This window comes from Oryctolagus cuniculus, chromosome 17, assembly GCF_051225735.1.
Source record: "Oryctolagus cuniculus isolate XC-2025 breed Fujian yellow rabbit chromosome 17, ASM5122573v1, whole genome shotgun sequence".
NCBI classification, from domain to species: Eukaryota; Metazoa; Chordata; class Mammalia; order Lagomorpha; family Leporidae; genus Oryctolagus; species Oryctolagus cuniculus.
Window position 1 is genome coordinate 706,063 of NC_142883.1, and position 16,328 is coordinate 722,390.

Below are 16,328 nucleotides of genomic sequence, written 5' to 3' on the forward strand. Positions count from 1 at the left end.
GGTGCCGATGGGTCAGCAGACGCCAGAGGAGAGGAGCCGGGAGCCAGCGGGGCGTCCGGGTGGTGGAGCCGGGAGCAGCGGTCCCGGGAAGGCAGCCTGGGTTCCGCCCTCAGCCCCGGGCGCACACAGGACTCAGGCACAGGCCCCTCCGGGGGCCGCGGGCGCCAGCACGACGGTCTCGGTGGGCTGCGGGCTGCTGGACATCAGGGAGCGGCCGGAGTCGCGCTGGAAGCGGACCGGGCCCTGCAGGACGCTGGCGGCCGCCGCGGGCCCTCGGGCGCTGCCGCCGGGCGCCGGGGAGCGCTGGCGGCCGCGCAGGTACTCCCGGTAGTTCTTGGTGAGCAGCGTGTAGAGGAAGGGGTTGACGCAGCTGTTGGCGTAGGTGAGGCAGGTGGTCAGGTAGTTGACGATGCGGGCCGTGCGCGGCGCCAGGGGCAGGGCCTGGCGGTACTGCGCCAGCAGCTGCCACAGCCAGAAGGGCAGGAAGCAGGCCCAGAAGAGCAGCACGATGCCCAGGATGAGGCAGAGCACCCGGGGCCGGGGCAGCCGGCGCGTCTGCTGGAAGCAGGCCTGCTGGGACCGCCAGTAGGCCCGGGCCAGGCGGACGTACAGCAGCCCGATGACCAGGCCGGGAGCCAGGATGCTGGTGCCGAACAGCAGCGTCAGGTAGGCGCGGTGGGCGCGCGGGCTCCAGGAGGGCAGGCAGAGGCGCTTGGGGCCCCGGCGGGCCAGGCGGATGGCGAGCGCCATGGGCAGCGTGAGCAGCAGCGCCAGCAGCCAGGTGGCCAGCACCAGCAGCTTGCGGTAGCCCTTGGAGCGCTGCACCGTGTCCAGCGGCCGCAGCACCGCGGCGTAGCGCTCGCTGCTCATGACGGTCAGCGTGAAGATGCTGGCGTGCATGGTCAGAAAGTCCAGGCTGAAGAGCACGCGGCAGCCCACGTCGCCGAAGCGCCAGTCCTTGGTGACGTAGGTGGCCACGACGAAGGGGATGCCGAGCAGGTAGAGCAGGTCGGCCAGCGCCAGGTTCACCACGTAGATGTGCATGGAGGCCGAGGCGCGCAGGAAGCGGCACATGACCACCAGCGTGTACACGTTGCCCGCCACGCCCACCACGCCCATGGCCGAGAGCACCGCCCCGATGGCCCCCGTGGCCACCAGGTCCTGCAGGGAACTGTGCTCCGCCGGACTGGCCCACGAGCTGTTGAGGGACAAGTTGGGGCCACCGGGCGGCTCGGGCACGGCGCTGCCCGTCACAGCCAGCGTGGGGAAGGCACTCGTGGGCCCCGGGCTCAGCGCCATGGCTGCCCCTCACACGGGGCTCAGGGCTGGCGGGGCATCTGTGGGTGCCCGGCTCGACCTGTGGGAGAAGAGGTTCACGGGGGATGAAGATGGGCACCGCCCTGCCCAGCCGGGAGGCCGCTGCGCCGGGCACGGCTCCCAGGCCCACGACCCCCTCCCCCGAGCACGCCCGGCCAGGCTCAAGCCCAGAGGCCTCAGGGGTGGCCTGGGCATCTCTGAGAATCAGGGCACTGAGGGCAGCCCCTGGGGTGCAGCCGGGAGTGCTGGCCCAGGGCGCCGCCCAGGCCCGCGTCCTCTGGGAGCGGGAAGGGAGGGCTGCGTGCCCTGCAGTGCCTTCTGCCCTGGATGCTCTCTACGCTTCTCCACATCACAAATGTGAGAGCTGCTGATTTCTAACATGTATTTACTTCATCTCATTGGAAAGGCAGGGAGCGAGGGAGAGAGGCTGCCACCTGCTGGTTCCCGCCCCAAACACCTGCAGCCGCAGGGGCTGGGCAAGGCTGAAGTCAGGCGCTGAGAACCCCACCCGGCTCCCTCCGAGGGTGTCAGGGACCCAAGCGCTTCAGCCATCATCTGCTGCCTCCCAGCCGCTGGCAGGGGGCTGCATCAGAGGCGGGAGCTGGACCGGGCACTCCGCTACGGATGGCCAACTCCTGCACCGCCACATCCGCCCAGGGGAAGGGGTGCTTGGCCTGTGGTCGAGATGCAGGCTGGGACACAGCTCCCGCGTCAGAGCGGGCCCAGTCTCGGCTGGGACACGGGCTCCCGCGTTAGAGCGGGCCAGTCTCGGCTGGGACACAGGAGTCCCGTGTCAGAGTGGGCCGGTCTCGGCTGGGACACGGGCTCCCGCGTTAGAGCGGGCCCGGTCTCGGCTGGGACACGGCTCCCGCGTCAGAGCGGGGCCTGGGTTAGAGTCCCAGCTGAGTTCCCTAACCCAGCTTCCCACTAACGTGCACCCTGGGATGCCTCCAGCACTGGGTTAACGGGTTGAGCTGCCGTTTGGGACGCCGGCATCCCACATGGGTGCAGGTTTGAGTCCCAGCTGCTCCACTTCCCATCCAGCTCCCTGCTGCGGCCTGGGAAGGCAGAGGAAGATGACGTGAGTGCTTGGGCCCCTCACCCGTGTGGGAGACCTGGATGGTGCTCCTGGCTTAGGCTTGGCCCAGCCCTGGCTGTTGGGGGCATTTGGGGAGTTGAACAGGTGGATGGAGGATCTTTCTCTGCCTTTCAAATAATAAATTAATAATACAAAGAACTACAAATCAAGAAAGAAAAGACGAACAACTCACAGGGAAACAAAGACAAAAATGCCCGGACAGGGAGTCCTGAGATGAGGTCTCTGGTTGAGCAAAATGCAAGGGGAGTCATCACACCCCGGCGGCGCCCGGCCCCCAGGCCCACAGCCTCTCCCGCTGGGGGGCCTGGGAAGGCACTGGCAGCGCAGCTGAGCACCCGCCCACCCGGGAGCCCCACCCGGGCTGAGCCCCTGAGGCGGCTGCAGGTGTCACAGGAGACCGGAGCGCCCCTGTGGCTTCATTGCCCCGGGAGCTGGAAGCAGCCGGTGTCCCTCGGCAGCATGAAGGGGCTCACTGCGGCGGACACCACGCTGCGATTCCATTTGTCCCAGGCCGAGGTCAGGGGAGGCCACCCAGGGCAGCCGCCGCAGGAGGTCAGAGCCCTGCTCCCTCGGGGGCCTGGGTTTGGGTGGTAGCCACCGGGTCAAGGGCACTGAGCATCCCCGAGGCCCAGGCCGGGACCCACGCTTGCTGTGGGCAGTGACCGTCACCAGGAAGAGGGGCTAACACGTGACCCATCCAGCCTGGCACAGCCTCCCTGACAAGCACAGGGGACAGTCCCCAGGCCCTCACCCCCTCATAGGGCGCGGCCTCTGGTCCTGCGAGGGGCCTGGGGTGCCTTCTCCCCCCTGCCCCACGGCTCCCAGGTCCATGGGTGCCCCAGAACCCCTGACCACACGGCCCTCTCCATGCGGTGCCAAGGTTCTGGCAGGGGCGCAGCTGAACCCGCGGTCCCTCGGCTCCTCGATTGGGAGGCACCCGAGTCTCAGCCGCGGGGCCCGGTGCTACCCCGCAGATCCCCGCAGTGTGCCCGGCGGCGTGCGGGCTCCTCGGGTCCTCCCTCATTCCCCTCGCCGAGAGCCCCCCAGCCCCGCGGGGGCGCCCAGCCGGCTGGCCCCGGGAGCGTCAGGAGGGCTCGGCCCGCACCCTGCCCGGCGCGCCCCGGACCCAGACCCACCTGCAGCGGCCCCGCCGCGCCCTGCGCGCCCCTCTGTCACGGAGCCACCGCCCCGGCCCGCGCGCTGCCCCTCAGACGGCGGGGGCTGCCAGGGCGCAGGGCCGAGGGGCGGCCGCCAGTCCCGCGCCGCCACCTGCCCGGCCGCCAGCTGAGAATGCGCCGCGGCCCCGCGCCAGGCCGGGTATTTAGGACGGGAGAGCTCCGGGGGCGGCGCCAGGGGCGGGGTGGGGGGGCTGGGGAGATGGCGGCCCAGGGACGCCCCTGGCCCCGGGGAGAGGCGCCCCACAGCCAACAGCTGCCCCCCCCCCCCGCCGCCAAGCCCTTCCAGCGGGAGGCGCTGTCCAGAGCCCCAGCGCCGGTGCCGTGGGGGCCACCCGGAGAGGGCGGGGGTCAGGAGGCCTGCGGGTGACACCCCACCCCATCCCTAAGGAGGCACACAGAGGCCTTGGGCAGGGGGAGGAAGCCTGTGGCTGACTGGACCCTTTACCTGGCTCCTAACCTCTGACCTTCAACCCCTGTGGTCTGAGGGGTTGGGGTTGTGCCCGGCAGGCACTCAGTTCTCCCCACCGGTTCTCCCCGGGGGCTTTGCCTGGGGGGGGGGACATCATCGCTCTCAGCTCCGTCTCAGACATCCGAGAGCAGGTGGCCTGAAGCCCACTCACTGCAGTGCCAGCTCTGGCTGGAGGGGGACCAGCCCATCTCAGTCTGCCGGAGGAGGGCAGCGGGCAGCTGTGGGCGCGCGGCGAGCCTGCGCCACCTCGGAGCACTGGCCGATTCCCACCTTCAGCTCCCGGCGCCAGCTCCCCGCTGCTGAGCACCTGGCGACCGACGGGCCAGGCGCCTGCCGCCACCCGCAGACCTGGACTGACCCCCCATGCCTGGGGAGTGAACCAGGAGATGTGAGATCTCTCTCTTTCTCTGCCTCTCAAATAATAAATAACTTCAAAATTTTAAAGATTATGAGATGTGGGGGCGGGTGTTGTGGCATAGCAGGTAAAGCCGCCGCAGGGTGAGCTCCGACGGGCGTGGGGGGCGGGGCCTACCTCAAGTCCAGGTAACACAGAGTGAATCAGCCGAGGCCCCCAGGGCCTGGTCATGTCAGGGGAGAGGGGTGGGCGATGCCCCCAGAGTCCTCCCAGCATCCAGGAGGCCTCGGGAGAGAGGCCAGGCCCCCAGACCGGTGGGAGCTCCCACTTCCTCCGTGCAGCTCTGGGGTGGAGACCCCAGCCTCACCCACTCTGCCCACTGCTCAGCCCCAGGTCTCTTGCCCCCAGTGCCCACACCTGTGGCAGGAGAGGCTTCCCCCATCCGGTGGATTTGGGGGCCCCAGGGCCACCCTGGCTGCTGCTGAGACTGGCCCCAGGAGCAGGTGCTTGTTGGAATCTAGTTTGCCCTGGCTGGGTGGGGAGGGCAGCCCCCGGTCCCCTCCCTGGTGGCCTCATCTGGCATCCTGAGCACACCCAGCCAGCGGCCAAGGGTTCGAGTCCCTGTCTGTCCTGGGCTCTGCTTTGAGTCCCTGTGTCACCTGCTCTCTGTCGCCCAGCCTCCAAGTCCCCCTAAGTCCCCAGGGAGGCTCTGCCCCCGCCTGCCCTCAGCCTGCGGGCGCTGTCTGCCTGCAGACCCGCCCAGCCCAGCCCGGGAGCACCAGCCCCACTTTCCGCAGAGGAGCCCGGGCCTTGTGTTTGGAGGGATGATCTTTCTGAAGGCACGCACTTCCGTTTTATTCTGAATTCTGAGGAAAATGCGGTCCTGCGGCAGAAACGGACGTCAGGGTCTCCATTCAGTGCCCACCAAGTCCACCAGGACGCTGTGTTCGGCTCCCCACCCCTGCAGGTGCCCAGAGCAGAGCTGCTTCCCCGGCCCCGGCCGGTCCAAGGTGGGTTCTGCCTACTGAGTGACAGGTTTCTTAGGGCAAGACTGAGGGCAGGGCCCCCAGGCAGGGACGCAATGCGCTGACCAGTCCAGGAAGCCCCGTGAGCAGCGGAGGCCGTGCAGTGCAGAAACGGCCGGGCCTGGAGGCCCACTCGGGCTGGGGCCCCCGTCCATGGCTGAAGGAGGTCCCAGGGGAGCCCCTGCCGGCCGCCCCCTCTCCTGGAGAGCCCGCAGCGTCGGGTCCTTATTCTCCCAGGAGCAGCAGCCTGGACACGCCTGCTAACGTTCTCCCTGGCTTCTGGTCTCAGGCACATGGATTTTCCCAGTCCTGCTCCCAGACGCGGCTGTCAATCAAGTCAGGTGAAACTGCTCAGGTGTGCAGTGATCCTCGGAGACCTCCCACACCTGAGCGACCCCACGTGCTCGAAGCCAGACAGGAGTGCGTGTGCCTGGGAACGCCCAGGCTCAGGACAGCCACAGTGAGGGAGGGCGAGCCGTGTCCAGGGCCACAGAAATGTCCCCCAGAACCCACGAGAGGCCGGCGCCGCGGCTCACTAGGCTAATCCTCCGCCTTGCGGCGCCGGCACACTGGGTTCTAGTCCCGGTCGGGGCACCTGATTCTGTCCCGGTTGCCCCTCTTCCAGGCCAGCTCTCTGCTGTGGCCCGGGAGTGCAGTGGAGGATGGCCCAAGTGCTTGGGCCCTGCACCCCATGGGAGACCAGGATAAGCACCTGGCTCCTGCCTTCGGATCAGCACGGTGCGCAGGCCACAGCGCGCCAGCCGTGGCGACCATTGGAGGGTGAACCAACGGCAAAGGAAGACCTTTCTCTCTGTCTCTCTCTCTCTCTCACTGTCCACTCTGCTGTCAAAAAAAAAAAAAAAAAAAACCCACGAGAAACGTTCTAGGGGTCCCAACACTGCAGCCTTCCAGCTGTGGCCCTGGTTCTGGATCCACAAAACCTTGTATCCCGAGTGAGGGGGCTGGACAGGGAGCCTGGAGGGCCCTTCTGGGGGCTGCAAAGGTGGGAGTCGATGCCAGAGTAGGCACAGAGACGGGGGCTCCAGACCCCTCTCCTCACCACACCAGGAGGGGGTCAAACCCTGACCTGTGCCAGTGTAACAGACTGGGGGCCCTCCTATGACACCAAAGCAGTGGCCTCTGCAGATCTCCTGGGGGCTTTCCTTACCATCACCACCACCATCATCATCATCACCATCATCATCACCACCATCATCATCACCACCATCATCACCACCGTCATCATCACCATCATCATCACCACCACCATCATCATCACCATCATCATCACCACCATCACCATCATCATCACCATCATTGTCATCACCACCATCATCATCATCACCACTGTCATCACCACCATCATCACCACCACCATCATCACCATCATTGTCATCACCACCATCATCATCATCACCACCATCATCACCACCATCATCATCATCACCACCATCATCACCACCATCATCATCACCACCATCATCACCACCATCATCACCACCATCATTGTCATCACCATCATCATCATCATCACCACTGTCATCACCACCATCATCATCACCACCACCATCATCACCATCATTGTCATCACCACCACCATCATCATCACCATCATCATCACCACCATCATCATCATCACCACCATCACCACCATCATCATCATCATCACCATCATCACCACCATCATCAGCACCATCACCACCATCATTGTCACCACCACCACCATCAGCATCACCACCATCATCATTCATCATCACCATCATCATCAGCACCACCACCACCATCATCACCACCATCATTATCATCACCACCATCACCATCATCACCACCATCACCACCACCACCATCATCACCACCATCATCATCATCACCACCATCACCACCACCATCACCATCATCAGCACCACCATCATCAGCACCACCATCATCACCACCATCATCATCACCACCATCATTATCATCACCACCATCATCACCATCATCACCACCACCATCACCATCATCATCATCACCACCATCATCACCATCATCAGCACCACCATCATCACCACCATCATCACCACCATCATCATCATCACCACCACCGTCATCACCGTCATCACCACCATCACCGTCATCACCACCATCATCATCATCACCACCATCACCACCATCACCATCATCACCACCATCAGCGCCATCAAAACCCTCCTCACCTTCATCATTGAAAATTGTTTACAACATATTAGAAAAAGAGACAGAGGCCTCCCACTTGCTGGTTCAGTCCACTCCCAAATGCCCACACCAGCGGGGACAGGGCCAGACCAGAGCCTCCCCAAAAGAGCGCTGCCTCCGAGGCAGTGTTGTTTGTAGAGACGCTGCCCTCCCTTCAGTGCCGCCCCTCCAGGCAGGCAGTTGAGCTGCTGGGCAGAAGCCACTGGGCTGTGGCCACATCCTGGCGTCCTGGAACCTGGTCTTGAGAAATTATTCCACAGAGGGCAAAGGGGAGGCTCAACTTTGGTGGGGGGAGGGGAAGAGGAAGACCCCTCCAGAAAGGGCCAGCAGGGGCAGCCGTGGAGGGCCTGGGGTGGGGGAGTTGGGAATCTGTGCCCAGGGCCCTACACAGCACACAGAACATTGAAAACGTTGTGGCGTAGCAGGTAAAGCCACCGCCTGCAGTGCCGGCATCCCATAGGGGCGCCGGTTCAAGTCCCGGCCACTCTACTTCCGATCCAGCTCTCTGCTATGGCCTGGGAGGGCCGTAGAAGATGGCCCAGGTTCTTGGGCCCCTGCACCCGCGTGGGAGACCAGGAAGAGGCTCCTGGATGCTGGCTTCGGATGGGTGCAGCTCCAGCTGTTGTGGCCATTTGGGGAGTGAACCAGCAGATGGAAAAGACTTCCTCTCTCTCTCTCTCTCTCTCTCTCTCTCTCTCTCTCTCTCTCTCTCTGTAATCGTACCTCTCAAGTAAATAAAATAAAAGGAAAGGAAATAAAGTGTTTGGCACCGGGTTCCAGCCCCCTCGTCCCAGCAACATGCAAGAACCTCAGGCCTATTCTGCCTGAGATCAGCAATACGGCCGAGCTGGTGCCTGCTGGTGGCTGCCGGGCTGATAGGCACGAGGACGCTGTGTCAGTTATGAACCCAGACATGCAGCGCCAGCATCCCGTATGGGCGCCGGTTTGAGTCCCGGCAGGGAGCAGCACACGCGTGGCAGCCCCTCCAGGTGTTGGAAGACCCCCCGCCCAGCCTGCAGCAGCCACTCTGCCTCCTGACCCCAGCCCGGGGTGGGCACCCACTCCCAGGACCTCCTCCTTTCCCAAGGTGCTGTCTGCCCGGGTCCCATCTACCTTGAGCTGCGTGGACTTGAGCACAGCCCACAGGGCCACGTCCACGCAGTTCCATAAAGCCCTTGGCCTGGCATGAGAAGATGCAGGTGCACAGGTGGGCTGAGGACCGGAGCGCAGACACATACGCTCTCCCCTCCTGGGTGTGCGGTCCTGAGGCTGTGCACGTGGTACACTGGCCCCTGCAGCTGCCCTGGCCAGCCCTTCAGGCTCCCTGGTGGCCTCCCACAGACACTGGCAACCCAGAGAACAAGGCAGGTGAATTTTCTCCAAGTCCCTGGGCCTAAACCCTGGAGCTGTTTAGTTCTGTTCTGTTTTTATTATTATTATTATTATTATTTTTGAAGCAGAGAGAGAGAGAGAGAGTCTTCCACCCACTGGCTCACTCACCAGTTGGCCTGGCCACAATGGTCAGAGCTGTGCCAATCCAAAGTCAGGACCTTCTTCCTGGTCTCCCACATGGGTGCAGAGGCCCAAGGACTTGGGCCACCTTCTACTGCTTTCCCAGGCCACAGCAGAGAGCTGGATCGGAAGTGGAGCAGTCGGGACTCTAACTGGCGCCCATATGGGATGCTGGCACTGCAGGCGGTGGCTTTACCCACCATGCCACAGTGCCGGTCCCTTATTTTATTTTTATTTTGGAGCAGGAAGAGAGAGAGAGAGAATGCCCCCATCTGCCACTCCTGGGCCGGCAGAAGCTGGGAGCCAGAACCAGGAACTGGGGATGTCATCCTGGTCTCCCATGAGTGGCTAGAACCAGCCGCCTGAGCTCTCCCTGCGCCTCCGAGGGTCTGAGTCGGCGGGAAGCTGGAGCAGGGATGGAGCCCAGGAATGTGGTGCAGCTGTCCTACGTGCCAGGCCCAACGCCGCCCTGTGGAGTTGGTTTGGATGGGTTCAGGGACACGGCAGGACGGTGCTTCCCCCACACCTGTCCTCCCCTCGCCCCCTGTGGTTCATCCCCTCAGGTCCATGGGGAGGTGGTCGGCGTGAAGACCCCCAGCCCTCCTCCTGGGGGTCGGGGCCTGGAATCCGCGTTTCCACCAAGTGCCCAGGCCTTCACTGATGCGCGAGAATCGGGCTGCCTTGGGGCGCTGTGAACCACTGCTGCGTCCACGCCTTTCTCCGCTTAACAGAGCCAGGGACTCCCGTGATTTTGTAACAGGGTGTAATGGGGTGCAGGAGACTGAGCAGTGAGCCCCATCAGTCATAGCCGTTAGGGGGCATGGTCTTCATTACCCCTAATGAACCTCGGGGGTCTCAGCATCTCCAGCAAAACAGTGTTGTGCCATTCCTGGGGGGCGGGCAGGACGAGCGGTGAGCTCCACCGTGTTAGCCGTCAGTTCTCCTGCATGTTTATCAGAAACTGCACCGACGTTTGAGATGTAAGGAGACGCCTGGGGGCCGGCACGTGGCGCAGGTCAAGCCACCTGCGGCGCCAGCGTCCCATATGAGCGCCAGCCGGAGTCCAGGCTGCTCCGTTTCCCAGGCAGCTCCCTATTAATGTGCCTGGAAAAGCAGCAGAAGATGGCCCCTGCCAGCCACGTGGGAGACCCCGATGGAGTTCCCGGCTCCCGGCTTCAGTCTGGCCCAGCCCCGGCCGTTGCAGGCATTTGGAGAGAACCAGCGGATGGAAGATTCTCTCTCTCTGCCTTTGAAATAAAAAAATTATATAAAAAAAAAAACCATGCTGATGCTGCACCCGTAGCCAGCTTTGGCATTTGCTGACTCCTGAGCCCTGACCTCCACCCCCTCCTGAACCCCAGAGCCATGAGCTGCCCTTGGACGGCAGTTCTCCAGCTCTGTCTGCTACCTCCTCGTCCATCGACAGACAGCTTTCTCCTCCCTTTACCAGCCTTGTCCTTGTGATTTCAATTTGGCACCACTAACAGGGACTGGGCTTTCAGGAGCCATTTAAGATCTGGGAACTCACTTCTGGGAGAGACACGAAGGACAAACTGCGCTCTCGGCCAACTCAGCAAGAACGCCCAGGGTGTGGACCCTCCACTGAAAGGGACAGGGCCAAACGTGGGACCACCCAGCAGCTATGCCAGCTGGAGACCAGACACAAACGTGTAGGGACCTCCAGAGCTGCCATCTGAAAGCCTCTCCCTTGCCCATGCGCCTCGGTGGCCCAGCCCGGAGCAGCCTTGCGGAAGCTGAGCACACGGGCTGGCGTGTGCTCCCAGGTGAGCAGGAGCTCCCCTCACACATGGCTCTGAAGCAGGATGGAAGCTAGACTCACGTGGGGTCAGCACTGTGGCATAACGGGTTGGGCTACTGTTCGCAGGGCCAGCATCCCATATGGGTGCCTGCTCAAGTCCCAGCTGCTCCACTTCCAACCCAGCTCCTGCTAGTGCTCCTGGAAAAGCAGAGGAAGATGGCCCATGTGCCTGGGCCCCTGCACCCATGTGGGAGACGCAGAGGAAGCTCCTTGAGCAGCCCCAGCCGTGGCAGCTCTTTGACTTTTTGATTTGGCAGCACATTGCAGCAGATGTAAGATCTCCCTCTCTCCCTCCCTCCCTGTATCTCTGCCTTTCAAATAAATAAATAAATCTTTAAAGAAAAAAAGAGTTATAGCAAGTGAGGGAGACAGAGAGAGAGAGATCTTCTATCACTGGTTCACTCCCCAGATGGCCACAACAGCCAGGGCTGGGCCAGGCTGAAGCCAGGAGCGTCATCCAGGTCTCCCACGTGGGTGCAGGGGCCCAAGCACTGCGCCACTTTCTGTTGCTTTCCCAGGCCACAGCAGGGGGGTGCATGGGAAGGGGAGCAGCTGGGACTGGAACTGGCACCCATATGGGATGCCGGTGCCACAGGTGGAGGCTTAACCCGCTACACCACAGCACCAGCCCAGATTTTACTTGTAATTCTGAGGTGTGTGCAAGTATTTATTCACATGAAAGTCTGCTTGATGACACATCAATATTCAAAATGCAGCCTTTTCTTATCGTGTGTCTGGCTGAGAAACACCTGTGACTCACTCCCATCACGAGCCAGAGGAGACTCTTCACCTGTCCTGTGTCCCCCTCCCCCCGCCCCCTCCTACAGCTCCTGGGATTTCAAGCCCGCAATGGTGGCTCAGCTCAGATTCAGGCCGGTCCATAAGGACTCGCTGGGGTAGGCACTGTGGCTGAGATTAAGCCGCTCCTTGAGATGCCTTCATCCCATACTGGAGTGCCTGGTTCGAGTCCCAGCTACTCTGCTTCCAATCCAGCTTCCTGCCAGTGCCTCCTAGGAGGCAGCACATGTTGTCCAAGAGCTCGGGTTCCTGCTCCCGGGAGACCAGGCTCCAGGCTCCTGGCTTCAGCCTGGCTCAGCCCAGGCCCTTCCAAACATTTGGGGGAGTGGACCTGTGCATGGAAGGTCTCTCTCGCACTCACTCACTCTCACTCTTACAAAGAGAGAAAAACATAATAATAAACAATAAAGGAAAAGGACTTCCTGAGGAATAGTCATTCCTCATAGGCACTGGCTGCGAAGGTCTTATATCTTTATTTAATTAAAAACAATAAACAGGGGCTGGCACTGTGGTGTAGCTGGTAAAGCCGTTGCTTGCAGTGCCAGCATCCCATATGGGCACCAGCTCAAGTGCCGGCTGCTCCACTTCCAATCCAGCTCCCTGCCATGGCCTGGGAAAGCAGTGGAAGATGGCCCAAGTCCTCGGGCCCCTGCACCCCTGTGGGAGACCCGGAAGAAGCTCCTGGCTCCTGGTTTCAGATCGGTGCAGCTCCAGCCATTGCGGCCATCTGGGGAATGAACCAGCGGATGGAAGACCTCTCTCTCTCTCTCTCTCTCTGCCTCTCTGTAACTCTAGTTTTCAAATAAATAAATAAATCTTTAAAAAAAACATGCAAACAAAGCAACAGGAATTAAATGGCCAAATTGTGGCCATTATTTGAAACCAAGTCTCTTCCACAATAAACCAGACTCCAGTGGATCAACAGGGTCTTCTGGGACCCCAGAGACTGCCTCAGAAAAGTCACGGAAACGTTCGGGTTCCAGGGAGCGTGTCAGAAATGCGATGTCACGTCCACGGCCAGGACCGGCAAGCTACCAATGCCCCCTGTCAGGAGCAGCAGAGTAAGGGTTTGCAGTCACATCTGGATCAGTATCGCATCTCAAACTACGTGACGCTCACTGATAAGAATCTGTCTACAAGCAAAAACACTCATGGCGCGTTCCGTGAGGCCACGGCAGGGCCCATTCCCTAGCACCTAAGGCTGCTCAACACTTACTCTACAGGCAAAGGCACCTATCCTTGGCCCACCGCTCCCCTGGCTGTCATGGAGGACAACTGCTGGCCCTTTCCCTTTGCATGTGCTGAGGCAGCCTGAGTGAGGGTGCCTCACTTCTAGGGCTTGGGGCTGAAAGGTATGAAACAGGGCACCTCCCCCAGGGCTGCGGCGCCCATGTCAGGCATACTCTCCCCAGAACCCCGGGGAACACTGCTCCAGGTTCCAATGGCACAGGGATCCTGAAGCAGGGTGGTGGAGAATACGAAACTTGGGAGGGTGTTCTGCCTCTCCACCTCCCTTCCGGCCCAGGGAGCGTAAGAGACAATGGTGAGGCCCCTCATGAGCAGAGCCTTGTGTGCAGGGACCAGCTCGGCATTACTTCCTGCTGAGGTTTCTAGAATGCTCAGCTTCCACTGGTGCAGCTCCTGCTCCCCGGGGGCATCCTGGAGTCTCACCACCCACACCTCATCAGGCTCCAGCAGGAGCTTCCAGCGCAGGCCCGGGGCCCTCAGGACCCAGCCCGCTGTCATCTTCCGCAGGTAGACAGCATCATAGCGGCCCACCAGGGAGACGACCTGCAGGTCCAGCAACCAGGCCTCAAGCCTGGCAGAGTCCATGGGCCAGATGGTGCCCAGCTCCAACAACATGGGCTCCCCTGGGGGCAAGTCCACGTTGAGAACACCTTGCCATGGGGGAGGGAGGCTGGGCCAGTGTGAGCAGGAGGGAATGTCCTCGAATCTCCAGGGAAGGACCTGGGTCCAGTCAGAGTCCTCAGGACCCAGGCACAGGGACACTGCGTCCTGGGGATCCAGCTCGGTGGGGACAAAGTGGTGGTTCAGGCTCACCGCCTCCGAGGCTGCCGGGGCGGATGCCAGGGCCTCGGCCGCCCAGCCCGCGGAGCTCCCCTGCCCAGGCTGCCCTTGGCCCTGCCCCCCGCTCGGCCCCGCCCCCGGCGCCCCTTCCTGCTCAGGCTCTGCCTCGGTGAGATCCATGGGCTCCGCGTCCCAGGCGTCCTCGTCCCAGTCTTCCAGCTCCAGCGCGTCTTTCAGGTCCAGGAAGGCAGCCTTGAAGCAGGCAAAGCAGGTCCGCAGCTGGTCCCCATGCTGAAGCTCATACAGCCAGGATGCGTAGAGGTGGGACAGGCCCTCTCCAGCGTAGCGCGTGCTGACCGGGGGGCACATGGCCACGCTGCCTCCTGCGGGGGTGACGGCAGGGCAGGATTTGCACGGGGATCTCAGGTGGTCTGGCCCGAGGTACTGGGTGCCAGTGAGATGCAGGGAGATAAGGAAGTGGGGGGAAGGGGGAAGGGGGGAGGACAAGGATGAGGAAGAGGAGGAGAAGGAAGAGGAGGGGGACAAGGAGGAGGAAGAGGAGGAGGAGGAGGGGAAGAGGAGGAGGAGAGGGAGGAGGATGAAGAAGAGGAGGAGGAGGACAAGGAGGAGAAAGAGGAGGATGAGGAGGAGGGGGAGGGGAAGAGGAGGGGCGATGAGAAGCAGGAGGAGGGGGAGGAGGGCGAGGAGGAGGAGGGCAAGGAGGAGGTGGGGGGGGAGGGGGAGGAGGGAGTTTCCTTCTGGGGCTGGTTGGTGTGGGGCGCAGGGACAGGCCCGGCTCAGCGGGGACCTGTGGAGGTTGGGAGCTCGAGTTTCCAGAAGCTTCTCCAGGCTGAGGAGCTGCAGGCCAAGGAAGTGCGGCTGGCGCCCCTGGGCAGGGTGGGAGGCCGCGGGGCCCAGGCCTCAGCTGCCGGCCCCCCACCGGCCCATCAGGCCCCAACCCCCAGTCCTGGGACCCCAGCAGCCTGGCGGTCTCTCCGGACAGAACCGGACACAACCTGACAGAACCTGACGGAACCTGGCAGCTTTGACAAAACCCAAGAGAATCTAACAGAACTGAGAGACCTGACAGAATCTTAGGAAATCTGACGGAAGCTGACGGAACCCGACAGAAGCTGACGGAACCCGACGGAAGCTGACGGAAGCTGACGGAACCCGACGGAACCTGACGGAAGCTGACGGAAGCTGACAGAACCCGACGGAACCTGACGGAAGCTGACGGAAGCTGACGGAACCTGACGGAACCCGACGGAACCTGACAGAATCTTAGGCAATCTGACGGAAGCTGACGGAGCCTGACGGAACCCGACGAAACCTGACGGAACCTGACGGAACCCGACGGAACCTGACGGAAGCTGACGGAACCCGACGGAGCCTGACGGAACCCGACGAAACCTGACGGAACCTGACGGAACCCGACGGAACCTGACGGAAGCTGACGGAACCCGACGGAACCTGACAGAATCTTAGGAAATCTGACGGAAGCTGACGGAACCCGACGGAACCTGACAGAATCTTAGGAAATCTGACGGAACCTGACGGAACCTGACGAAACCTGACGGAACCCGACGGAACCTGACGAAACCTGACGGAACCTGACGGAAGCCGACAGAATCTGACGGAACCTGACGAAACCCTTCGGAAGCCGACGGAAGCCGACGGAGCCCTCTAAGGAAACCTCGTCCCAGGCCCTCCCCCACCCAAGACGACCCACGACCCCACCGTGGCCCAGGGGTCACTCTAGACCCGGGGCCCAGCACCAGGACCAGAGCCGGAAGCCCCTCCTCAGGAGACCCTCCTCAGGAGACCCTCACCTGGCCGCTGCTTCCGCTCCTGCGGGCGCCCTGGGGAGAGGAGGAGCCGCCGCCCCGGGTATATAAAGGGCCGCCTCCCATGATGCTCTGGGCGTATCTGCATATCTCCCATGAGCCTCCGCCCCCAGGACAGGAGCGCGGTTTGCTCCTCCGGCCTGGAGGTGTGCGGGCTCCCCGCCCCCCTGCGCCCCCCTGCGCCCACCGGCACCCCCCTGCGCCCACCGGCACCCCCCTGCGCCCCCCTGCGCCCACCTGCGCCCCCTGCGCCCACCTGCGCCCACCGGCACCCCCCTGCGCCCACCTGCGCCCCCCTGCGCCCACCTGCGCCCACCTGCGCCCCCCTGCGCCCACCTGCGCCCCCTGCGCCCACCTGCGCCCACCGGCACCCCCCTGCGCCCCCCTGCGCCCACCTGCGCCCCCTGCGCCCACCTGCGCCCACCGGCACCCCCCTGCGCCCACCTGCGCCCCCTGCGCCCACCTGCGCCCACCGGCACCCCCCTGCGCCCACCTGCGCCCCCCTGCGCCCACCTGCGCCCACCGGCACCCACCTGCGCCCCCTGCGCCCACCTGCGCCCCCTGCGCCCACCTGCGCCCCCCTGCGCGGAGTGGCCTGCGCCCACCTGCGCCCCTTCCCTGGCCCCGCAGGCCTCCCGGTCCTCGTTCGCTTTGCCTAAGTCTGCTG

The 16,328-nt window shown here is 62.9% G+C and overlaps 2 protein-coding genes across 2 annotated transcripts; both read right to left on the reverse strand.

The window, feature by feature from the left end:
- On the reverse strand, nucleotides 1-1,354 carry UTS2R (urotensin 2 receptor). Its single transcript, XM_051838865.3, has one exon. The coding sequence runs from the start codon at nucleotides 1,297-1,299 to the stop codon at nucleotides 133-135; it is 1,167 nt and encodes a 388-aa protein (XP_051694825.1). The 5' UTR covers nucleotides 1,300-1,354; the 3' UTR covers nucleotides 1-132.
- A 10,893-nt stretch (nucleotides 1,355-12,247) lies between these two features.
- LOC103347578 (testis-expressed protein 19.2) lies at nucleotides 12,248-15,729 on the reverse strand. The gene is made up of 2 exons (XM_051838838.3): nucleotides 15,647-15,729; nucleotides 12,248-14,197 (listed from the first exon to the last, which is right to left on the reverse strand). The coding sequence occupies exon 2, from the start codon at nucleotides 14,181-14,183 to the stop codon at nucleotides 13,119-13,121; it is 1,065 nt and encodes a 354-aa protein (XP_051694798.1). The 5' UTR covers nucleotides 14,184-14,197; nucleotides 15,647-15,729; the 3' UTR covers nucleotides 12,248-13,118.
- Nucleotides 15,730-16,328: the final 599 nt, after the last annotated feature.

Coding starts and splice junctions, on each gene's coding strand:
- UTS2R (XM_051838865.3), bottom strand. CDS start 1,299: ATGGCGCTGAGCCCGGGGCCCACGAGTGCCTTCCCCACGCTGGCTGTG.
- LOC103347578 (XM_051838838.3), bottom strand. CDS start 14,183: ATGTGCCCCCCGGTCAGCACGCGCTACGCTGGAGAGGGCCTGTCCCAC.